This window comes from Micrasema longulum, unplaced genomic scaffold, assembly GCF_059751315.1.
Source record: "Micrasema longulum isolate JH-2025_06_02 unplaced genomic scaffold, ASM5975131v1 h1tg000780l, whole genome shotgun sequence".
Taxonomy (NCBI): domain Eukaryota; kingdom Metazoa; phylum Arthropoda; class Insecta; order Trichoptera; family Brachycentridae; genus Micrasema; species Micrasema longulum.
This window is the reverse complement of record NW_028277973.1, coordinates 245,560-272,371: the sequence shown is the minus strand read 5'-3', so window position 1 is coordinate 272,371 and position 26,812 is coordinate 245,560. Positions and strand designations below refer to the sequence as shown.

At 34.4% G+C, this 26,812-nt stretch overlaps 1 protein-coding gene across 3 annotated transcripts; it reads left to right on the top strand.

The window, feature by feature from the left end:
• The first annotated feature begins 198 nt into the window (after positions 1–198).
• LOC148279025 (casein kinase II subunit beta) lies at positions 199–26,496 on the top strand. 3 transcript variants are annotated; one of them, XM_088230557.1, is made up of 7 exons: positions 199–277; positions 483–558; positions 645–747; positions 2,790–2,889; positions 3,758–4,039; positions 9,387–9,490; positions 24,683–26,496. In XM_088230557.1, exons 2-7 carry the CDS (start codon positions 487–489, stop codon positions 24,688–24,690), a joined length of 669 nt encoding a protein of 222 aa, XP_088086683.1. In that variant the 5' UTR covers positions 199–277; positions 483–486; the 3' UTR covers positions 24,691–26,496. The 3 variants fall into 3 exon arrangements, with proteins under 3 accessions (XP_088086683.1, XP_088086685.1, XP_088086684.1); XM_088230559.1 differs by lacking the exon at positions 9,387–9,490 and having other exon boundaries at positions 24,683–25,172; XM_088230558.1 differs by lacking the exon at positions 24,683–26,496 and having other exon boundaries at positions 9,387–9,939.
• Positions 26,497–26,812: the final 316 nt, after the last annotated feature.

Below are 26,812 nucleotides of genomic sequence, written 5' to 3'. Positions count from 1 at the left end.
TTCTAGCTTTCCCTTCGGATGTTTCGTTCCAACGCGTTCAAACAGTTCACCAACTCAAAAACGCATCAAGATTGCAACAAAACACGTCGAAAAGTTATCATTTAGCCTCGTTTTTATTTAATTTCGTGTCGAAGTTGGTGCGACTGATACGGTTGCTTTTTTGACTCACGTATTACAAAACATACATTTTCCGGTACAATCTGACATTGCGCAACTGTCTTCTTTAGCGGCTCTCTTCGGGAGTAACGATAAGCGTGGCTAATCAGGGAACCAAAAGGTTGCGAGTTTTATCAAAATTCGAACGTTTTTAACTGGATTTAGTCGTTAAAATTCACATCGACGCCTCCGGGGATCTATTCTGAACCCACAGGATTAAATATAGAGTACAAATCGTCCGATTTGCAAACAAATAAACGAATTAACTAATTTTCGACGTTTGTAATTGTATGATTTGTGTATGTCAATACCTGTTATTTTTTCAGAAAGATGAGCAGCTCAGAGGAAGTTTCATGGATTTCCTGGTTTTGCGGCCTGCGCGGCAATGAATTTTTTTGCGAGGTAATGTAAACATTGAGCTAATTTGTTGTCACACATTTTTCTAAGATGACATCCTCACGTCCTCCATTTTTCTGTTTGGTTTTTAGGTGGATGAAGACTATATACAAGACAAATTTAACCTCACGGGCCTCAATGAACAAGTTCCACACTACAGACAAGCGCTAGACATGATATTGGATCTCGAACCAGGTAAAAAACTTGTTTAATGGACACCGATTTTCACTGGTGCGTGTCGTCTGTGTGTGTAATAAGCTCACCGAAACACATCAATTAAGGAATTGTGACATAATACCGATGTTAAACTAACAGTTAAGCAATATTTATTTTGTATATACATTTTAATTGTTGATAAATGCTCGTACTTGAACTATTTATCTTTGGAAAGTATGCACAGCTCATATTTAGAAATTGTATTCATTGGTAGAATGATATCATGGCGCGAAGAATGTTAAATAAATACATAGACGTGCCCTATAGAGTAAAGTATTTTACAAAGTTGTGACACATGAACGTACCCATAGTTACTAAGTACTGTTTATCTACACCAGGGCTGCATATGCTACCAAAAATTGGAGGATACTACTTGTGTGGCTGTGATGTCACACTAGTCTACATACAATACAAGACTTTATATATCTCTCCTATTTTTAAACATAATTATTATTGATAACTTATTTAGCGCCATTTTTGTGATATAATACCTCAAGGGCGCTTTACAAAGTGATTATATAAAGATATAAATTTAATTTTAACTTTTTTAATTTAAGAAAAACAATGTACTTTGTCACCACATGCTAAGGATTTATTCAAATGATTCAAAGAACAAGTGGGTTTTAAGTTTCTTCCAAAACATCACTTCACTCTCACAGCCTCGCACCTCTGCTGGGAGAGCATACCATGCCGTAGGGCCTGCGACCGCAAATGTGTGTTTGCCGAATTTAGTGCGCCGTTTGCGTAGAGGTATAATAACTTTTCCTTTCGATGTAGATGTAGCTGATCTAAGCGTCTGTCAGCTAGTTCATCAGGAATGCAGAGTTCCCTTAGATATTCTGGAGCAGAGTTGTGCAGTGACTTATACATAAGGCAACAGAGTTTGTATTCCACCCTCTGTGGAAAGCGTAGCCAGTTTAATTCCCGAAGTAGTGGAGTGATATGACTGAACTTAGAGATTCCAAAAATTAGTATTGCTGCGGCATTCAATACAGACTGTAGGCGAGTCATTTTATTTATTGGTAGACCTGCATAGATACCATTACAATAATTGAATCAAACTACAAACGCATTTATTAATTGATGGGTTGTATCAACTGGCAAATTTTTGCGTATGCATTTAATCTGTCTCAGCTGGTAAAAGCATGAACTTATTGTTCTACTAATTTGGGCGTCAGGAGAAAGGTCAGAATTAAGGTAGACTCCCAGTAGTTTAACGGTGGGTAAAGCGGTACTCCTTACATCGGGTAGTGCCGTATCCTGAATCAAATTCTGCCGTCTGGCTGAAGCCATCCATAGTTGTTCCGTTTTAGATGGGTTAAGTGTTAGTCTATTTTCAGCCATCCGGTTTCTTATTTTCTCAATGCATCCATTAATCAAATTAACAAACACATTTCTCTCGCTCGGTTTACAATAAAAATAAATCTGTGTATCATCTGCATAGCAGTGAGACCACAATTCACATTCTTTAATAATATTTTCTTTATCTTTAGTGTACAGGAGATAGAGGAGTGGTCCGAGTACTGATCCTTGATGATGAAATTGTATTTTTGTAATCTTCAAAAGGACATTTTGACAATGAATTTGAAAGTAAAATTTGTATAACTATGCTGGATTTTAATACAAAAAATATTTATCCTTGCTACGCAAAAAATGAATGTCCTCCAAAACAGCAATTAATCTGTATAAGAGAGAGCACGAAGATAGAACTCGTAACAAGGAAGACAGAGACGCTGTTCTGTGGCCGATGTTTGTGTGAAACAGATTCAGTCGGTTATGGACAGTGACGGGGAACGCATGTGTGTAAAATGAGTGATGTATTTATGATTTTTAATTTATTTTGCTATCCCTGGGCTAAATTATATGGTTTTTTTCAATGTCTGAGCTTTGGAATATTCCCATTTTTAGGAAGCCGCGTTAGCGTGTTTCGTACATACGGGATCCACTTTGTCAGGACAACTCACCGATGATATCTGACAAAATGACGCCTAAAACTGATCACTATTTTGTTATAATTTCAGATGATGAATTAGAAGACAATCCAAACCACTCGGACCTCATAGAGCAGGCCTCCGAGATGTTATATGGCCTCATACACGCTCGATATATTCTTACCAATAAGTGAGTTACTTCATCCTATGCCCGGGCTCCGATTACAATCGCAAGACACGGAAGCCATATCTTCACAATGTCCGTATAGTTAAAAAATAAATTCTTCTAAGCGATTGCAAAGATACACTTTGGCCCTGTATCATACAGTTTTGAGAAGAGATAAGACATCAGTACCTCATAATATACTTATCATCATCACTTCACCATCCACACCCCATGGTGCATAGGGCACTGTGTTGGAACTCCAATCGCAGCATATCTAGATATTCTCAGACAGTGAAATATTTATTTATTTAACTTTTTGTACATAATGTTATCTGTACATCGGCGGGCTTATTGCCAAATGGCAATTTCTTCCAACCAACCAATAAAATTATAGTTTTATTTTTATAATTCAAGTTACAGAACATATTTAATAGAAAATATAGATTAAAAAGCTTAAGATGTATAAAAATAGAAATAAACTTTTTTTTTTATTAATTACCTTAAATCAAAACTATTACTCAATGGGAAAAAAGAGGAAAGAAGAAGAAATTAAGGAAGAGAAAGGAGATGTTTCTTCAGACGTGATTTAAACAGAGATAATGTAGTAACATCTTTGATGGTGGATGGGAGATGATTCCACAGTCGAGCGGCATGGACACTATATGAGTTAGAGAAGAAAGAGGAATTATGGATGGGTATTAAGAGAGTGCCGGAATCGCAAATGCAGCGATGAAACCGTTTGTTGCATGTTTGTCAAACCAAAAATTTACAACAATTCCATGCAATAAAGGGAAATGGTAGCGCGTTATTACTCTCAGGCCCAAATACATGAAAAATAAATCAAAAGAATAAAGAAAAAAAATTGAGATTAAGTTTTTTATTTTCTTTACAGGGGAATAGGTCAAATGATGGAGAAATACCAGTCGGGAGAGTTCGGGCACTGTCCGCGGGTGTACTGTGAGTCCCAGCCCATGCTGCCGCTGGGCCTGTCCGACGTCCCGGGCGAGGCCATGGTGAAGTCCTACTGCCCCAAGTGCATGGACGTGTACACTCCCAAGTCGTCCCGCCACCACCACACGGACGGTGCCTACTTCGGGACGGGCTTCCCACACATGGTGTTCATGGTGCACCCCGAGTACCGGCCCAAGAGGCCCATCAACCAGTTTATCCCCAGGTCTGTACCCTATCTCCCGTCTTGCTTGAAATTGCTACTTTTTTCAAAAACAATCGTAAATAACAATAGATAATTTTATAAGGACATATTTATGCATAGAAAATTATTATAAAGGAAAGTAGAAAAACACAATGGTAAATAGTAGACTTGGTGGGAGTAGAAAGGGAGAGAGGTGTTTATAATTGAATTTGATTCAGTGGTCGTTTGAGAGAAGACAACTTGTTATCAAAGAAATCAAGACTGTTATGTTTGTTGGCAGACCTAGGAATTCTGGGCATAGGGGAATGAAAACCATAGTTAGTTCTATGGTTATCGGTATGAAAGAGTAATTTTTTTCTGAGGTTTCTAGTTGGGATATTTAATTTTATTAAGCTCAGTAGTTCAGGCGCATCAAAAAGTGAGTTGAGAATTTTAAATAGGCTAGAAGGTTGAATTTATTTCGACTGTCTTGAAGAGAAGATATATTATACGTATATTGGTCTCTGGATAAGCCCAACCTCCAGCCTATCTTTCTCAAAAATCGACGTTGAACTGATTCAATATTCTTGATGTGAACATCATAATATGGAGACCAGATAACGGAGGAATACTCTAGGTGCGGGCGAACTAACTTTTTGAAGTCAGTTGTGCTTCTTTCAATAAATCCAAGGAGTTTTTAGGATTTATTGATAACATGTTCAATATGAATTGTAAAAGAAAGTTTAGTGTCAAGTATAATACCTAAATCTCGTATACTAGACACAGATGATAATATTTCATCGTTCAGTGAGTAGTCGCATATGATTGGATTTTCCAGACGAAAAAATCTCATAACCTTGCTCTTACTTAAGTTATAAGCATTACTCGTTATTTATTTATTAACGAACATTTTCCATGTATACAATTTATTTAAAACATTAAAAAAAGAAGAAAAGAAGCATTGACAAACATAAGAGACGGACTATTTATTTAGTGCTCGTTTAAATTGTTGTAAACTGAAACCAAAAAAGTCCAGATCTTGTCTTGAGTTAACAATACGACAAAGATGGGTCATTGGAGAATTAAGGCCATAGTTTGTTCCATGCTGATCGATAAACAGTACTTTATTGTTTCTCAACCTACGAGTCGGAATATTGAATTTTACTTGTCCCGGTAATGATGGAACATCGATTATACAATTTAGTATGCCGAACATATATATGGAATCAATATTAATTCTACGTTTTTGTAGACCAGAAATACTTAACATTGACTTTATATCAGCATAAGAATAATTACCTCTCTCTAGTCCAAGCACCTATGCTACTTTTCGAAGCGAGCGATGTTGGACTGATTCAATGTGATTTATGCGATTGACTTAGAATGGAGACCAGACCACGGAGGCATATTATTCAAGACATTAGTAAAATCAAAGGATATTCTATTAATGAAGCCAAGTAATTTCAGTGATTTATTTACTGTATTATCTATATGCTCGTTGTATGTTAGTTTATAGTCCAAAACAACTCCTAAATGTCTGATAGAGTTAACTACATCAATTTTGCAGTTTTCTATTAGGTACCCGAAGGAAATCTGTTGTTTTGTTCTATGAAATGACATTATTTTGCATTTTTTAATATTTAGTTCTAATTTATTGACTAAATATAAAAAAATAAATTGACACCATTGGTTAAAAGAGTTAATGTCTGATTGAAGAAGAAAACAGTCTTGTAAAGTTTGAATTATTTTGAGAATTTTGTTGTCGTCCGCGAAGAGCCAAAAGCGAGAGTTAGAGAATAATTTAGCAACATCATTAATAAACAAATTGAAATGCAGGGGTGCCAAATGAGCACCCTGAGGTACACCCAATGTAACATCAACACTGGTTGACAAATAGTTATTTATCCGAACATTTTGTTTCCTACCAGTAAGATACCATTTAATAAATGAGAGTAATGGATCTCTTATTCCCAAGGCATGTAATTTATATATGAGAATTTTATGATCTACTTTATCAAATGCCTTGGAAAAATCTGTGTAGATAACGTCAATCTGCTGACCATCCTCAAGTGCTTTAACAATAACCTGGGTATAATCTACCAGGTTAGAGGTGGTTGATCTGGCAGATCTAAATCCATGCTGTTCATCGATCAGTATATTCTTAAACATGGGCGTGATTTTGCTAGCGTGATAGCTTCGAACATTTTAGGCAAACAAGATAATGTTGAAATAGGCCTATAATTGCTAACATCAGATTTAAAAATAGGCCTTATATAACTTATTTTCCATAAGGATGGAAACTCACCAGGTGACAGAGAAAGATTAAACATGTATGAAATTGGTTTAGCGAGAGTTATACCAGAGTATTTAATCATAGTAGAGTTATACAATTACCATTGCATATTGTCACTAAGGGCCGGTTTTATAAACATCCGTTCGTTAACTTGATACCATTTTTAACTAATATTTGGTATACCAGCCGATAATTGCGTTTTATAAACGTTCGTAGCGTTACGAGTCGTTAAATCTATGGTTAGGTTAAATGGTTACTGGCCGATTTTGGCCGGTCAAATGCATTGCGGTCCGTTACCTTCGCGCCGCTGCCGTATTTGGCTCCCATAGACTCCTCCTAGACTCACATATTCCCTTCTCAGAAATGTTTTCCCTCTCTGTTGCAATAAATTTAGACAATATTTTTGTTCGGTATGTCCGAGAAGAAGCTCTTTATAAAAGTGAATAAATGTATGGAGAAAAGCCCAAACTAAAATGTCAACTAATGTTTCCTCATTATATCTGAGATCTGGCTATTTCCGTGATCGTTATGACCAAGTTCGACTGTATATCATACAAAGAGTACCCACCAAAGCAACAATACTCTAGTGTGGCACTCACAAAAATCAATAAGAATTAAATTAGGAACTGCATCTAAATAAAAACTTAACAATAACCACAGTCAGTGCTTCAAATAAATTTTATAGCATATTACAACAGAAATGAAGAACATTTAAGAGAAGGTAATATGGAAGTCTAGGCATCTATGGGGCTTGTGACCTTTCTTTGGCTGGTTTGAGTTTCCAAAAACATCAACAGATGGAAGAATTGAAGGAATATAGATGTTCAAATGTTGGCAGAATGGTGAATTTATTTTATATTATTTTATTTGGGATTTTTACAGCTTTTACATATAAAATAAGTAGAAATAAAGTAACAACACTAGAGCCAATTAAAAAATCCACTGTAAATCTAATAATACACAATATACAAGAAAAAAGTTTACGTAATTGTATGCGTGTGATGTTTGTATTCATGTGTGTGCATGTGTATGTGTGAACGAATGAGGGAGAGGGTGTATGTACATGTGTGAATGAATGAGGGAGAGGGTGCGTAAGTGTAAAAATAAATAATTTAAAACTTGTAATTATATTGAAATGTTACAGTGTGTAAACTGACCACTTAAACCAGCCAATGACAGGTCATAAGCCCTGTAGATGCCTAGACTTCCATATAACCTTCTCTTAAATGTTCTTCATCTCTGTTGTAATATGCTAATATTAACCGCCTCCTAGGGAGTTAAATCCAGTCCCCTTGTCTACAAAAATTTGGACAAACTCAAAATATTGTTGTCCACCTGGTCCATGAAGAATTATAAAAATTGAAAAATTACAATTTCAGGCATTGCCTAGTATGTAGGTGATTTAATTCAATCAGATGAATCTCACCCGCATAAATAAAGGTTTCGGCTCTTTAACTTCAAAAACATCAACAGATGGAAGAATTTAAGGAATATAGATGTTCAAATATGGGCAGAATGGTGAATGTTACACAGTGTGTAAAGTGACCACTTAAACCGGCCAATGACAGGTCATAAGCCCTGTAGATGCCTAGACTTCCATATTACCTTCTCTTAAATGTTATTTGTCTCTGTTGTAATATTTCATATATTATTATCTTATACAGGGTGTTCTTTAAACCCCGTCACATCCGAAACCACGATGATCAGTATGAGCAAGAAGATGTATTGGCACATCAAATTATTTTTTTAGAAATAATAAAATTCGAATAAATAAAATATCAAAAAAAGCAAATGGTTGCTTACTTCTGCAGGGGTAAAAACGAGGAAGGGGAAGGGGGGAATCTGATACTACGCCGCGCTCCCCTCACTTCTGCCTTGCAGAAGTAAGCAACCATTTGTTTTTTTTCAATATTTTATTTTAAAAAAAATCTTTGTTCTAAATGTTTTTTTAAATATGCTAATATGTCTTCTTGCCCATACTGATCATTGTGGTTTCGTGTTTCATGTGACAGGCTTTAAAGAACATCCTGTATATACTTACTGTAAACTAATTTTTATTATTTGTTTTTAACATTAATTTGTTAATACCCTTTTTTGTTTAAATTCTTCAAAAGTAATGTACAACTTGCTTTTTAATTCTAACATTTTTCTTATATCCATATATTTTTTTCTTTTTTACTATGCAAAGTTTCACTTTTGTATTTTGCATTGCAGCATGCTTTTTTGTTTCTACATATACATGTATTTGTATACACAAAAAAAAGTGCTGTTTATTTTTTTAATTATTACTTACTGTGTTTGTACTAACCTGTATAATTTTTGTAAATGCCCCTTGGGCATATTGTAAAATTAAATAAATATGTCAATATTGACAGCTTCCTGGGGAGTTGAATCCTGTTCTTGTCTACAAAAATTTGAACTATAGTCCTTAAAATATAGCTTGATTAAAATGACAGCTGTCAAAGTAATGGAAAATTACTGATCACTGATCATGTACCGATCAAATTGATTTTATCAGTTTTTTCATGCAAACATGAAACTCTGTTCTTGAAAATTGATATAAAAACGCAAAAACAAGCCTATTATAGTGTGTTTAAGACAATTATTCACCAAAAAATAAGACATTTATACTTTTTTCATGAACAACATTAAGTGAATTATTTTTTTATTCGATCAATTTGTCCCATCTCTAACATTTTTGCACAATTATGTAACCTTGTAAGAACGTCGTTAATAATTAGGTTTATTTTAGTTTTTTTTGTTTTGCTTTAAAGCCGATTTTATACATTTATGTTGATTTATATGTCAAGCATTGCATTAAAAAAATAAATTAGCATGTCAGATACAAATGATTTCTCGTGTGTCAATATAAATCACTCCTTAGACATTACTACAAAGTTATTTCGTCACTTTCGCTGACAACTGTCATTCTAATCAATCTATATTTTAAGGACTATAACTCAATTGTTGAAATTGTATAGCACTATATTTTTCCTTTCAGTATTTTTTGTATCTTTTTTTCTTTACATCTTAACCATGTTTTATAAAAAGCTCATTATTTTTATATGCAAAAAAATAAAATCTGAATGTTCGCAGACTATACGGCTTCAAGATCCACCCTCTCGCCTACCAGATCCAGCAGCAGGCGGCCTCCACCTTCAAGGCCCCATTGCGTAGCATGACCTACAACAACGGCAAACGTTAGACCAACCTTACATCATACCATCCTACTTCATCATCGCCATTGCCACTAACTCCGCATCTGCATTCTCCGCACGACGCGACAACGGCTAGCCGCAAATCCTAACGTGCGTATCTGCGCAATCCTCGGCGAGTGGAGATGAGTCCGCCACGTATTGAAGTGGTTGGCGCATTCGCATACCATTCTTCGGGTTCAGGGGCGCTATTTTAAATCTTCTCTACCCCCGCCTAGAGAGTGATTAATTTGAGGATTTTATCACAATATTTGAGTTTGTCCAAATGTTCGAAGACAAAAGACTGGATTTCACCCCCTCGGGAGTCATTTAGATTAACAAATTACAACAGGGATGGAGAATACTTTAAATAAGGTATGTGAAATAATTCAGTCATATGAATCTCTTCACAACAATAAAGGTTTCAGCTCTTTAACTTCACTTAAATCAACAAATGGAAGAATTGAAGAAATTTGGATGTTCAAACATAGGCAAAATGGTGAATGTTACATAGTGTGTAAATTGGCTACTTAAACCAGCCGACGACAGGTCATAAGCCCTGTAAATGCCTAGACTTCCATATTCCCTTATTTAAGGTATTCTCCATCCCTGTTGTAATTTGAGGATTTTTATTTTCTACACGCATTTACACTTCGCTTCGTATCTGGCCGCACTGAGAATTAAACGTCAAATAATACGAGCACGCGAAATCAAATGTGATGTTTTTCAACAATGTTTTGAGTACGTCCAAATGTTTGCAGACTGGCTGGATTTCAATCATTTCATTTCAATCAAATCATAATATCTAAATTTGTTGCAACAGAGAGGGAAAACATTTTTGAGAAGGGAATATGGAAGTCTAGTTATTTACAGGCCCTACAATCTGTCATTGACTGGTTAACGGGGCTACTTTAAACACTATGAACATTAAACATTCTGTCTACGTTTAAACATCCACATTTTCTCAACTCTTTGATCTATTGGTTTTAAAGCAACCAATGAATGGTCATAAGCCCTGTAAATGCCTAGACTTCCATATTCCCTTCTCAAAAATGTTTTCCCTCTCTGTTGCAACAAATTTAGATATTATGATTTTCATTTAGAACATTTTTGCGATCTTAAACATTACCCAAAACATTTTGTTGAGTTATATTGACCAAACTGTATCCTTTTTTTTTCCTTACATACATCATTTGACATTTAATCATCAGTGCGGCCATATATGAAGCAAAGTGTTGTCACATTAAAAAAATAAAAGTCCACAAATCGACCACTCTAGGGGGGTGGGGAAGATTCAGATTACCGCCCCTGGGCTCGATTCTGGGAAGGTCGACGTGAAATATTCGTTATACACTGGAATATTTCACTGTCCCCAGACTGGCGTCCGAAGCTTACGACTAATCACCTCACCTTAATATAACAGAAAATTAAAATTTAATAAGATTACCGGCAGATTTATTTTTTTATTATTGATTATCACACACAGAACTGTATTCTTCATCTGCCTGCGCAAGGACAGACGGATGAAAAGAAAAGAATCGGATCGTAGTCTGGTGGCTAGTGTTGCGGACTCACGGATCAGAGTTCGAACCGCACCCTACCCGACTTGATTCTCATTTTCTAATAATAAGTTATTTACAACTCTTTGAAAATGGCCCCAAAATTAAAACATTTGGGTATATTATTAGAATGCATATACAGTCGAACTTGGTTATAATGATCACGGAAATAGTGAGATCTCGGATATAATGAGGAATTATCATAGTCCTTAAAATATAGCTTGATTAAAATCACAGCTGCCAAACTCAGCTAATGTGACTAGTGGTGGGGAAGTACTGAGCACTGACCATGTACCGATCAAATCGATTTTATCAATTTTTTTCATGCAAACATGAAACTCTGTTTACGAAAATTGACATAAAAACGCAAAAAAAAGCCTATTATAGTGTGTTTAAGACAATTATTCGCCAAAAATAAGACATTTTATTCTTTTTTTCACGAACAACATCTAATGAATTATTTTTTTATTTGATCAATTTGTCCCATCTCTAACATTTTTGCAAAATGATGTAATTTTGTAAGAACGTCATTAATAATTATGTTTATTTGAGTTTTTTTTAGTTTTAGAGCTGATTTTATATAATTATGTTGATTTATATGTCACGCATTGTATTAAAAAATAAATTAACACGCCAGATACTAATGATTTTTCGTGTGTCAATATAAATCACTCCTTAGATGTAACTACAAAGTTATGTCATCACTTTTGCTGACTAATTTCATTCTAATAAAGCTGTTCTAAGGACCACAGTTGACATTATAGTTTGTGTTTTTCTCCATACATTTATTCACTTATCTAACGAGCTTCTTCTCGGACATACCGAACAAAAATATTGTCAACAGTTGAGAAAATACTCTTCAATTGTTTAAAACCATCATTTTCAAAATAAGAACCTAAGTAATAAAATACAAATGGGGGACCAACTTATTACCGATGCCGCTGGGCGTTGGTATCAGTTTGCGTTTCATTTTCATTTTTTTTTGCACCACAACAGGCCATGAGGCCCAATTACAGTGGTGAATTACATTACAGAACAACCAGGCTTGAGAAAAATCACATTTTAATTTTTGTGTTCTCACCGGGAATCGAACCCGGAACCTTCCGTGCGTGAGTCAAGCGTCTTGACCACTACACCACGGAGGCCGCCTTTTTTAAATTATTTTTTTCTGGAGGTTTATGATACAAGTACCTAATTGGTGTTTTCGCCGACAGCCAATGCTGTCGGCTGTAAAGTATCACACATATGGTTGAAATTGCGTGTAAAAATCCAAGCTTTGTGAACTTAGTAAGCACAGACTCGGCACCTCATTACAATTTACAACTTTTGTAGTTTATGAATTGACATCCTGTTTCGGGGGGTTTTTGCAATGTTTTTTTTTTTAAATGTTCTATGGTCAATGCATAATGAACATTACAAGTGGGTGACGTCAGATAAGTTAAAACCTAACCCTTGAATTGTAAACATGACTACTATCAAGCAAAGTGTTTCAATTTGCGAAAAAGTGGCAATTATTTGCATAATAGAACGCGTTCCTTGATTTTACGTTTTCCCTCTTTTTACACCGAAATGTTTAGGACCCATTTTTCTTCATACATTCTCATACAAATATTCCCCCGAATTAACGTTTTTTACATTTTTCATAACCCCTGTTTCACGCTTAAAAAATTTCCGAATTTATTTGATGTGCCAAAAAATCCAAAGTCATGTCATAATAATGCTGCTGTGGCCCGCGCGAATGAAGAATAAATTCAGATAATCAACGAATAAAGGATAAATTATTGTCTTAACCTAAATTCAAAGCAGGAGCAGTGTAATTGACCTTTTTGTTAAAGTGTCTTCCTTTAGGGTTAGTCATAGTTTTCATTTGAACAAAAACGTCATATTGACTTGTACAAATCATGATACGCAGTTGACAAACAATAAAGTTTTAATATCATCAAATTGCGATGTTTAAAATATAACAATAGAAATATTTAAAGTTATAAAAAAGATGGTTTAAAAAGCCGCAAACTATATGACAGTTGTTTTAGTGATGCCATAGAAAAAAATGTGATACCATGTAAATAAAATTTCCCGACCCTTACGGGAAAAACTATTTTACGCAAATTCTATTTTCGTTTTTTCTATGCTGTTTTTAAATTAAATAAAAAAACAGATTACATAATATTTTAAGTGAAATCAATGAAAATAGGGTTAAAAAATATTGACAATTTCCACTTTTTTAAAATTATTATTATGGATAACTTATATAGCGCCATTTTCGTAACAAAATACCTCAAGGGCGCTTTACATAGTGATTCTTTTAAATTTGTAATTTAATTAAAATAATTTATTTTGTTGTCACATGCTACGGATTTATTCAAATGATTTAGAGAACAAGTGGGTTTGAAGTTTTTTCCGAAACATCACTTCACTTTCACAGCCTCGCACCTCTGCTGGGAGAGCATTCCATGCCATAGGGCCTGCGACCGCAAATGCGCGTTCACTAAATTTAGAGCGCCGTTTGCGTAGAGGTAAAATAACTTTTCCTCTCGCCGTAGACGTAGCTGATCTAAGCGTGAGACGCCTGTCAGCTAGTTCATCTGGAATGCATAGTTCCCTTAGATATTTTGGAGCAGAGTTGTGCAGTGACACTATTGTGTAGCAAATCAATTTTATTTTGATGTAATTCCTATTTTTTTATTTCCTCACTTTAGCGTTTTCCTCAGTTTTACACTTTTTTTTTCTTGCTCCTTTGAAAAACGTAAAAATGGGGTTTTACTGTATTTGTATAATAGAACGTGGCGCTAAATATGTTATTGTCAACATTGTGAAAAAATATGAATGTATAAACAATAATTATCCGAATTTGAAATTTAGAAACTGGTGTGTTTGTAAGCATTTATTAAAATTTTCAATAGTGAAAATGTGCAATGGCGATTAGATTTAATAAATCTTTATCTATCTAGTATAACGGAGTAATGCTTATGACAAGCAAATTCAGTCAGTCCCGTCTTCCTCGTAATAACCAAGTTCCACTGTATAATTATTTTGTATTATTAATATTTAAAGCATGGACTTTGTCGAACATTTTACTAAGTGTTATTAAATATTTGTATAAAACCACTTACTGTTTTTTTTTCTTCTTTTTTTCACTCGCCGATTTTGCATGTTGATTTAATTGGTGTCCTGAGGAAGAGACTGGTACGTCTCGAAACCAGTAGGCATACAAAAGTCGGTAAGTGGTTATATCATCATTCGCTTTCCGCACCTAATGGTGCATAGGGTACTGCATTGGTACACCGATCGCAGCGTATCAGTCTTACGCTTCAGGAACCAGTCCGGGGACTATGAAATATTATAGTGTGACAACACCCTTTTGGTAAATATTTCAAGTCAACCATGTCGGGAATTGAACCCGAGACCTCTTGCATGGTAGGCAAACGCGCTGACCACTTCACCACGAGGCCGACAAGTGGTTATATATGTATATTTAATAACATTTTTTTTTTTATAAAAATAAATATTTGCTTTCTTATAATTTACGCAAATATTTAATTTTGAGGGCCATTTTCAACGAGTTGTAAATAACTCACTATTAGAAAATGCAAATCAAGTTGGGGTAAAGTGGGATTCGAACTACGGCGTCCTTGAGGTGATTTTCACAAAAACGGCGCTATATAAATTATCCCAATATATATATATATATACGGATCTTTGATCCGTGAGTCCGAGACACTAGCCACAAAACCACAACACGATTCAAATAAAAAAAAATTTAAACAGCTCGCATCATGAGAAATCACACTGGTTCAGTGTCTTTTTTTTATTTGTTTTTAGGCTATTAAACTAAACCAAAAAAATATATTTTTATGTATCGCATTACCAGCGCTATGATTTTTAAAAGTTTTGTATTTCTGAAATAACTCCGCGTGTGACATCAGAGGTTCATCTCTGCCAGTTTTTCAGTCAGTTAAAACATTTACGTAAATAAAAATGTGTGCAAATATAAACTTCACAAACAACAAAAATGTCTATGTTTGAACATCCACATTTCCTCAACTCTTCTATCTGTCAATGTTAGTGAAGTAAAAGAGCCGAAACCTTTGTTGACGTGGGTGAGATACATCTGGCTGAATTATTTCACCTACTGGCCAACGCCCGAAAATGCTTTTGATTATTTTTACTTACTTTTACTTATTTTTATACCTGTTCGTTTCATTAACAATATTTTGAGTTTGTCACAATTTTTGTAGAAAAGGACAAGTAATAATGGTTTCAGCTCTTTAACATCGCAGAAATCAGATGGAAGAATTGAAGGAACATGAATGTTCAGACATAGGCGGAATGGTGAATGTTACACAGGCGAAACCAGCCAATGACAGGTCGTAAGCCCCGTAAATGCCTAGACTTCCATATTTTCCCTTTTTTTTTTATTAAATTCTGGAAATTTTATTGTCCCTCTGAAAAAAAAATCTGTTTTGAGACGCATATCAATGTAATTATGAATGCTACGATAAAATTGGCTTTGCGTTATGATTTATGCAAGCCGTTGTTGCGTCGTCTTCGGAAGATCATTGAGTTGTACGATATAATAATTATTGCCAGTCATTATGTGTGCAAATAAATTAATCGAAATAATTTCATCAATAATTATAATATTGATCCTTATGTGAACCTCAATAACAACTCTAATTATGCTTACTCTCAATTAACTACCAAAAATTATCTGCAATCAACATACTAATTTGAAATATCATTCTTTGATTCGTGGTATTATTGTCTCTATGACAACTTGATACCCATTTTCTGGCTATTTATAACCGTTTGTATATGGGCTTGAAATCATTTGAGTAAATCATGCAATATTTATTTTTTTAAATTTATATATAATGTAGTGAACTGTTTTCACGTAAATATGATTGTATTAAAATTGGACTTAATAGATGTTTTTTTGTATAGGTTTTATGTATTAAAATGGAAGATTCACTTGCATATTATTTTGAGTTTTATTACTAATTTTATAATTTAATGAGTGCCAATATAATAATACACGTCCAGTACTGGCGCTGAACGCAGAAAGTCTGGTTTCAGTTTCCGTTTTGTAGCTGTTGGTGACGTGTTAGTTTGGTTAATTTTGGAGGGCCTGGCATTTGGTGTTGCCAGTGTCCATAATCGTCGGTGATACCGCAATACTGCGTAGCTATCAATTGATTTGTTTTGGCAGGGGACCCTAAAAAACATTCTGTTAATATACAGGGTGTTCTTTAAACCCAGTCACATCCGAAACCACGATGATCAGTATGAGCAAGAAGACATATAAACAAACAAACACACAAACCATCGCGCCGATTTCCCGCAGGGGTAGTCAGAGTGGATAGAACGCCATAACACTATCTTGGCATACAGACCTCACTTCCTCTACATTCATACATCTTCTCATGCATGCACGCCGATTATTCCTACATTTGACATATCCATCTTCAAGTATTTGATGGACTTAATCGTGCCATGTCTTTTTCAGTCTTCCTCGTGTTCTGCATCCATCAACATTTGCATTGTAGATCCTTTTAGCCGTTCTTTCGCTGTCCATTCGCTCTACATGTCCAAACCAACGCGGCACCCCTTCCTTGATTCTGTCGATAATGCATGTCTCAGCCTTACACACTTCACGGATCTCGACATTTGTGCACCTATCATACATTCGCCTGGGGGATCGCATTTTGACAGCATTCAACCTACTTTCATCATAATTTTTCCAATTCCATACTTCGCTCCCATACATTAGAGTTGGCACTAGAACTCGGTTGTGAACTGCTAGTTTAGCCTCCTGCATTAAACATTTGTTTTCCAAAGTAGATTTCAGAAGACATATTGGCACATTAAAACAATTTTTTAGAACGAATTGAATTTAAAAAAATAAAATAACAAAAAAGCAAATGGTTGCTTATTTCTGCAGGGGTAAAACGAGTAGTGGGAAGGGGGGGGTTTGAAACTGCGCCGCGGTCCCCTGACTTCTTCCCTGGAGAAGTAAGCAACCATTTGTTTTTTTTAATATTTTATTTTTCCAAATTTTCTTTGTTCTAAATATGCTAATATGTTTTCTAGCCCGTACTGATCATCATGGTTTCCGATGTGACAGGGTTTAAAGAACACCCTGTATAAAAGCTGTTAATCCACTTAACAAATTTATTGCAGTAAAACATTTTTGTGAAAAAATCAGGTTACGCGGTATTGCTGACGATAATCATCTCCAGGCATTTCTTAGTTGGTGAAATAATTCAGGAGAATCCATAAACACCGACTGAATTTTAGAAATTCAAATACAGTGGAGTATCTATGTTTGTTATTAATCTGTCCCTGGGAGTCTAACAAATATAAAAACAATTTATCCCATAAGAAATAAATGGAATTCAATTTATCCATTTACGACTCCTAAAAATGTTTAAACTTGTACTAAATACGTGTGGTAGGAGTGGAAAAGGAGGAATTTTAATGTTACGAACAAGAGTTCCTATCGATTAAAACAAAACTGCCAATTGTTATTCCAATTCTGATCATGGGGTCAGTTTTGCCGATGATTCAGTGCATTCGATTTCACCCAACTTTCAGGTGTCCACTGGAGTACCTCAAGGGTCAGTACTCGGGCCACTCCTCTATCTCCAACATACTAAAGATATAGAGAACATTATCAAAGAATGTGGATTGTGGTCTCACCGCTATGCAGGTCTATTTTTATTGTAAACCGGACGAGAGAAGTGCGCTTGTTAATTTAATTTACGGATGCATTGAAAAAACAGGAAACTGGATCGCTGAAAATTTACTAATATTTAACCCATCTAAAACGAAACTATGGGTGTCTTCAGCCAGACGACAGAATTTAATTCAGGATACGGCACTACCCGATATAAGGAGTACCGCTTTACCCACCGTTTACACTATTGATGCTCAAATTAGTAGAACGATAAGTTCATGATTCTACCAGCTGAAACAAATTAAATGTACACGCAAAAAAAATCCTATTGATGCCGCCCGTCCAATCGATTCATCGATTAAATTATTGTGATGGTATCTACGCAGGTTTATCAATGAATAAAATGACTGACCTACAGTCTGTAATAAATGCCACAGGGAGACTTATTTCCGGAATTTCCAAGTTCAGTCATATCACTCCACTACTACGGGAATTACACTGGCTATGTTTTACGCAGAGAATGGAATACAAACTCCATTGGCTTATGTTTAAGTCACTGCACAACTCTGCTCCAGAATATTTAAGGGAACTCTGCATTCCAGATGAACTAGTTGACTTACGCTTAGATCAGCAGCACCTACGGCGAGAGGAAAAGTTATTATACCTCTACGCAAATGGCGCACTAAATTTGGTGAATGCGAATTTGCGGTCGCAGGCCCTACGGCATGGAATGCTCTCCCAGCAGAAGTGCGAAACTGTGAGAGTACTTTGACATTATAGATGTTCCACTGTATATGCATACTCCCGAATTAGCTCTGTGAAGACGGTCTTTTTTTAAAAATTTAAATCTTAAAGTAGGGCACACATATCATACATATTGTTATGTGTGTTCTAATAATAACATTGCAAATATATTTAATTTATAAATTGTTTATCACATATGTCTTGACCATTATTTTAAATTTTGATATGTTTTTTTCTTCATAAATATTTTTTTCCATTTCGTAATACTTTTTAATTGCTTTAAATAAAATTGAGTTTTGTGACTTTGCCTTTTTCCTAAATGGAAGTCTAATTTTGTTCTTTTCTCTAGTATTGTGATCGTGTTCATGCTGGTTCCGATCACTCCGGCGTAGTTAAAGACTGTCTTAAGGAAAAAAATCATAGCGTACTTTATAAGTAAATTTGTTCAGTATTCAACGGTGTTGGCTCATTCTGAATTTAGCTTCAAATATGAAGAAAATTCTATTATATTCCTTGAGTAAAAAAGATAGTTTTTGGTAGAACAATTTTCATGTCATTCTCTTCCATTTTGAAGGAAAAAAAACTGTATTTTATTTAACTAACATTAACTCTCTTTACTGTTAATTTATACTAATGATTCTCGAGTTATTTAACTAATTTTTTATAGTTGAATATTCATCGATAATAATATTGACTGCAAAAAGGGTACATATAAAAATTGACTGCTGATGCGCCATGAAGTGAGTTTTGAAGAGAGTCGATTGAATATTTAAAAGAATTAAAAATCAGAACTCTTTATTTTGAACCAATTTCAAAACAATGATGTAATACAGGTGTAAACGATTCGAGCCGTGTAGGACAGATACCAAAATCTCACAAAGATTTTATTGTTTACCTAAACGACGATTCGTAAAGATAATTCAAATGTATGTGAAACAAATTTGTCAATATTACGAACGTCGTACAATTGGATTTTTTTATGTAAACCCCAAAAATTTACATTTGATATCCGTAGCTGTCGGCTCATACGACGCGGCTGAAAATTCTGAATATATGGTGTGTATATAACTCTTTATTTTCTATACGCAGCTCTCAATTTTGTATATAATGACGCATCACTCACATATCCTTTTTACCGTCGATATATGTATGTTATTCAAAATGATGGACTCTATCTCGTGACTATATTTTAATCCGCAAACTTGTGACAAATATAAAGTAAATCACATTTGATAAATAATAGGCCCAATAAAATTTGTGTATCATTATTGTTGAATGTGCCTCATTCTGTCGGTGTCTTCACAGCCGTACAGATCATCGGTAGCTGAACCCATTCCACACCCTAAAAAGCATGGTTTCCTAAGAGAGGGATGCCGTTATCTAGCAGCAAACATGTAGCGGTGGAGTCATGATCGTAGAACAACAACGCATGTGATTTCTTTCAACTTTAGATCAGATCGGTTAAAATTTTTTTTGGACTCAACTTGAGTTCAAAAGCATATAATTTAATACTTGGGTTAGTTTTATATATTCTGTATTTTAAAACTCTCATCTGTTCCCTAGTTCGCCCGCACCTAGAGTATTTCTCTCTTATCTGGGCTCCATATTTTGATGTACACATCAAAAATATTGAATCAGTTCAACATCGATTTTTAAGAAAGATAGGCTGGAGGTTGAGCTTATCCAGAGACCAATATACGTATAATGAATTGTAAACTAGCTTAAATATATCTTCTCTTCAAGACCGTCGAAATAAATCCGACCTTATAGTCCTGTTTAAAATTCTCAACTCACTCTTTGATGCGCCTGAACTACTGAGCTCAATAAAATTAAATACCCCAACTAGAAACCTCAAACAAAATTTACTTTTTCATACCGATAACCATAGAACTAACTATGGTTTTCATTCCCCTATGCCCAGAATTCTTACGTCTGTCAACAAACATACCAGTCTTGATTTCTTTTTTAACAAGTTGTCTTTTTTCATCCGATCACTGAATCAAATGAAATTATAAACACCTCTCTCCCGCTTCCACTTCCACCAAGCACGTTGTAGACTAGAAAAGAAAGACTATATTTCAAATAAAAAATCTATACCTTATTTAATGTGAAGAAAGAAATTTTTTCATAGTTTTATTTATAATAGCTCTAAAATTAGGTTAAATGCCCGACAATTGAATACGGAAATCTGGAGCGGCCTTCGACTGTCTGTTTTCTGCGACGATACACCCTGACTCTCGGAACCCCTGTAACCCTTCTACAGAACCCCAAAATTCCGCTCAACATCTTTTAGGAATCGCTGATTTAGACTATCTAAAATGACTGAGTTTTGATTGATTTTGTAAGAAACTTTGAAATTCACACTGTCGTATGATTTTAAAATATCTCATTCTCTTCCAAAAGATAGTTTTTGACTTCCGATGACTACATCTTCAAATATACCTACTTATAATGCTAGAGTAAGCCGAGATTGTCCGTTTTTTGTTTCAGTTTTACAAAAACAAGTTAATAAAATTTGAACGCTTAAATCAGACACTGTTGGGACAGCCATCTTGTTAATGTCTTGACAAATATAATGAAGCTGTTTTACTCTTGTTTTAGTTCATGAGAAAAAAATGAGATCATAAGTATCCCATAGAATACATTGCCAAAAAATGGGTTAATATTACAATTCATGGGTTTTGTCTTCAGAGTAATAATTATCTAAAGAAGCTCTATTACATAGAACAAAAGCGTTCCACATTTTTGTTTGGTTTTAGTTTAACAACAAACGTGTAATGGACTGTTTCGGTTTGCGCTCGCAATTTTCAACCCAAGTACCTACGGCCAGTTGTATTGCTGTAATCTGTAGCTAAGTTTGTATTCAATGATCATAGAATGGTTTTTCTCCATATGGGTGGGTGACTCTTAGGTTTTGTCGAATGTTATCACAAGAATTTTTAAATGAGAATTTTAGCTAGTTCGAGGTTATGCCTGGAATGGCCGTCAAACTTGTCTTATTTAGGAAATGATAGCTAAAACTGTCATTGTATGGTAGGAGATATTGTGTGCCTATAAAAAACTGTCCGCAAAGAAAATGTCAACACAATTTTCCGCACCTTTACTTCAAACCATCAATTGCTGTCCTAACAGATGTGAAATATTCTAATAAATGAGAAAGAATCCAATTATTTTAGCAAGGTGCAATCGGTGAAATTTTAAATGTATTGTTTAAAGGAAATTACTTAGTTTTGTGGGAAAAACACTAAGTGGATTCAAAATTATACCATCTTTATTTTATAAATTACAATGAACTTCCTCCAATGAATTTCACTAACATATTTAAATGTTTTAGATCACTCACTTACAGCGATACATATCGGTACAAAATTCAATCCATCATTTTGAATAACTCAGTTCTCTGTATGTGAGAATATTGGGATTTGCCTGTTTTATGTGTACGTGTAATTTAACAAAAATATTTGACTAAACAGCGAGGCAATCTTGCGTCGGCCTGCATGGCATTGGCAAGTTATTCTTGTTCGTCGGGATATGGAATAATCTACGCTGGTCTGTCCGCAACCCGCCTAGTTGCACTGAAAGAAGTTCAATAATTGCTGTGTTTACTTCAAAATAGGTTGCATGGAAAAATGCTAAATAAAGCAACATTTTTCAATGCAACTGACTGTCATATTTTTTTGAACTACCGTTAAGTTTAAATAATAATTTCTCGCAAGTGGTGTTCTGTGCAGTGGAAAGATGAGTAATTATTGATTATGATATGTCACTTTTTATCAATTTTGAAGGAGAACCATTTTTAAGTTTAAAGGGTTCTGAAAAATCAGAATTTTCCTAAAAAAGTGACCTCATACTTGGTCATCTTTCCACGAATTTTTCACTTCAATGGGTCTGTTGTGCTGCCTAAAAACATCTCCATTTATCTAACCTATCATATCATATAATTTTTAATATCAGTTTTGTATAAAATTTGTAATCATGCTTTTGGGTTGATTCTTAAATAATAAATCTGCAAAAACATTATTATTTATATCACTACAGAGATGGGTAGAATTTTTGTTTCAAGATTATGGATATTCGAGCGTTTACAGGGCTTATGACCTGTCATAGGTTGGGTTCAAGTGGCCACTTTTATGTAGAATTCTACAACATTCCCCATTCCGCTTATTAGCGAATATCCATATCGGTGACATTTTTGGTTTTAGTATATATGTCATGAAACAGGGAAAGCTTTCGCTAGCGCGTTTGGAGCGCCATCTATGTATTTGATATTGAGGTTAAGTATTAAAGCAAATTACTTTATTTATGTAGCTAAGACTCTATCCGAGTTAAATTAATTACTAGTAATCGCCTGCAGATGGCTCTGCAATTTTATTTACTTAATTTTGACCAGATCATGTTTTTTACACAATATTATTTTTGGTATGTATATATATTTACATATTTATACACACACAATTCTGGGTTTTTTTATCCCAAGGGGGAGTAGGTATATTATTATTTATATCACTACAGAGATGGGTAGAATTTTTGTTTCAAGATTATGGATATTCGAGCGTTTACAGGGCTTATGACCTGTCATAGGTTGGGTTCAAGTGGCCACTTTTATGTAGAATTCTACAACATTCCCCATTCCGCTTATTAGCGAATATCCATATCGGTAACATTTTTGGTTTTAGTATATATGTCATGAAACAGGGAAAGCTTTCGCTAGCGCGTTTGGAGCGCCATCTATGTATTTGATATTGAGGTTAAGTATTAAAGCAAATTGTTTGTTGTTGTTTCGAGATATTGTAGTTAGGGATGAAACGATACCACTCGGGTATCGATACTTTTACTCAATACCATATCGGTTTGTTTTATCATAGCATTCATAATCACGTTGATATCCATCACAAAACAGATTTTATTTTCAGACAGACATAAATTTCAAGAATTGAATAAATAAAAAAAGGAATATATGGAAGTCTAGGCATTTACAGGGCTTACGACCTGTCATTGGCTGGTTTAAATGGCCACTTTAAACACTGTAACATTCACCATTCCGCCTTTTTTTTAAAGGAAAAATAAATATTTGCGTTCTATAATAATTGGATGGGAAGGAGCCTATAATAATCATATTGACCCTTCAGAAACCGTACAAAACTCATATACTTGATAAAAATTCAACTGTTTCCTCCAAACCAATTATTTCAGGAAGCTGAACTTTTGAAGCTATGATAAACCTATTGTCAGCAGTATCTAAAATATGTTTTTATGCGCCAAAATGTATTTCGTGAAAGATTAAATAGTGTCTTGAAACCCCTTATTGTAAATCTAGACTCGGGCAAAGACACTCATTGTTCAAAGCTCCAAAACTGTTCAATGCATTTCATAAGGACAATATGATATCGATTTATTATTCAAATTTGTTTCGATTTCAATTTTCGATGAAATGATTTATTATTGAAATTATTATATAATCTTTTTTATAAAAGCAGACTTACATAGCTTCTTTTTTTAATGAGCAGCATGTACTTTATTATTATTTGACAAAAAATTGTGTTCTTATATTACCACTTAATTTTTTTTTTACATCTATTGTTTTCTTCCAATTTGAAATTTAAAATAAAAATTTTACCCACACACAGGCCATGCCTTTGTGGGATTTTTTTGTGTTTATGTCATAGTGTATTCTGTATTTGTAACTTATGTATACCTATTGTAAAATGCAAAGAAAAAAATACAATTTATAAAAAAATACGTATAAACCTTTTTTTAATGTTTGGTGCTCAATTTTAAATTTGGAAAAAAACAGACACACACAACTTATATTAACACCTAATATAAAAATGTTATAAATGTTTAGAAGCTATTTTGCCAAACCTGTTCAAATGTCACTTAAATTCCTCTGGCTCTAAGCGCCTCAAATATCCTCTTGCCATATAATTACTTCAGTTTCACGAAGGCTATAGCCATCTTCACTGCCAATGTCTTTTCGACTTCCTAAATGAGACATGGTTTAGACGGTTATAGCCGGCATAACTGCGAACGTGCTTAATATTTTTCACAACCAAGTTAACAATATACTGACATTTGCAGAGACACGTTTATTTACGATAAATTTCTGTTGGTATTAATTCTCATTTGTATATTAAGTACCTAAGTTGATAGTTTCATTTTTATTTTTCAAATAAAACCAATTTTTTAAACTAAATGTTTATTTGTTCCCCGTTCCCGTAGATTGTTGATTGGCCGTCGTTTGGAGGAAGAGATCGGGAAGAAAAGATGCGAGGTGAAGGAGTCATGCTAAGGAAGATGTGCCCTTCGCATCCTAACGATGTATCTCTAATTTATATCAAATTATAATAGTGAGGAAATTTAGTGCTTTTGTATTATTATAATAATTAACTGTTGTTACTATAGATAACTTATACAGCCTGTAACTGGGAGGGTGGATCATCAGTGGCAGAGCGATGGAAGACCTCGATGCCTATCGGTTTAACCCCCATGTATGTTCCGCGATATTCAGTCGTTTGAAAGTTATTTGGATTTTTAAGAAATTTTAGTAAAACCCGATTTTAGGCTGGATGTCCTAAGTGTAGCCAAACTATTAAGTCTACGATAGTATTTTTTTTTCCAAGTAGCTCAATAGTAGATCTTTCATCCTACAACACAGTTTTGAGTCGTTATTTGATTTAATTTCAAATAAATAATAAACTTCACAAAAAAATCTACCAACTTAATTTTACAACCAACTTTTAAGGGCTGTAAAAAATATTTTACTACCTTTTTTCAAAAACTACTTTTATTTATGGAGAAGTAACTCTGAAAATTTTATTTGGCTAGTGCTAGAGCATCATGTTAAAATATTTTCAATGCATATATTTTTTATTTATTTCTTAAGTTAGCCTATATATAGTATATAAACTAATATTTACACTTACTTTAATAACATATCTATTTACATCATCTTACAGTAAATATAACATTTCTTTTTGAATTCATTCAAATTCATTATTTTCATTTTTCATACATTCAGGCATCTCTTCATACATTTTGAACCCTTCAATGCCCAATTTTTATAATTCTAACTAGAAGCATATTTTTATGTACATATGTTTTTTTTATGCAAATACTGCGAAAAATAATGAAAAAAAAAAATTTTTTTTTCAGTTTTAATTTCATATTTTTATTTACGTGGACAATATGCTGCTTCTCTTCTTCCAAGTCGGTCCCTCAATGCTGAAGATCGTGATCACCATGAACACTTCTGATTAGTCTGTTCCACTCCAGTCTGTCCTCAGCCCGACGTACTGACTCATCAAATTTTAGCCCTGTAGCCACCTTTATTTGGTCAGTCCATCTTACCTTCCAACAATCAATACCTTCAACTCGGCCAGACATTATTGCCTTTTCTAGATTGTCTGGCTCACGTCTAGCAATATGTCCAAAGAACGACAGTATCCTTCTCAAACACACCACTGATAGACGAGTTGTAATATGGATCTCTTCCAGTATTGATGCATTCGTCCTTCTGGCTGTCCGAGGCACTCGCAGCAGCCTTCTCCAACACCACATCTCGAATGCATCGATCCTCTTCCTCTCGTAGGCACGCATTGTCCACGTTTCAGCCCCATATAGGAAAGCGGAGAATACCAGGGCTTCCATCAACCGCTTTTTTGTATTTATTGATATACCTCAATCTCGCCAAATCTTCTCCAAACGGTTCATTGCTTCTTTGGCCATTTGAATCCTGCGACCAATCTCAGGTCTGCAACTGCCGTTGTTGGAGATAAGCGAGCCGAGGTACACAAAGTCATCTATCAGTTCAAGGTCTTGCATCTGTCTTGTCCTTAGGAGACTGCCAGATCTGTCTACAATCATTAGCTTTGTCTTACTTTTATTTATTTTAAGACCCAGAGCCTCACTCTCCAACTCTATCCGTCTGAAGGCTTCTGCTAGCTCGGTTTCATCTTTGGCAATCAGTGTCGTGTCATCTGCATATCTCGGACAATATGCTACATCGGGCATTAAAAGGTTAAAAAATACAAAAATGTAAGGAAAACAAGAAATAATGATTCGTACGAACATCTTTTTATATAATAACGAAAGTTGTGGAAACAATTATAAACTTCAAATCTTTAAAAAAAAACTAGGAAATCACCTTTTGAATTTTAGGTAAATTACACTTTTAACAGAATACTTGTAACTGACTTTTTGTTTAAAATTTTATCGAAAATGTTGAAGAAAACTTCTCCACTTCTAAATCGGGCTACAAATGGAGTAATATTCCACCAGAAGTTTTTTTTAATTGATTATAAAATATCGTCGGTTATACTGCAATATCGTGTAACTGTCAATTAATTTTTT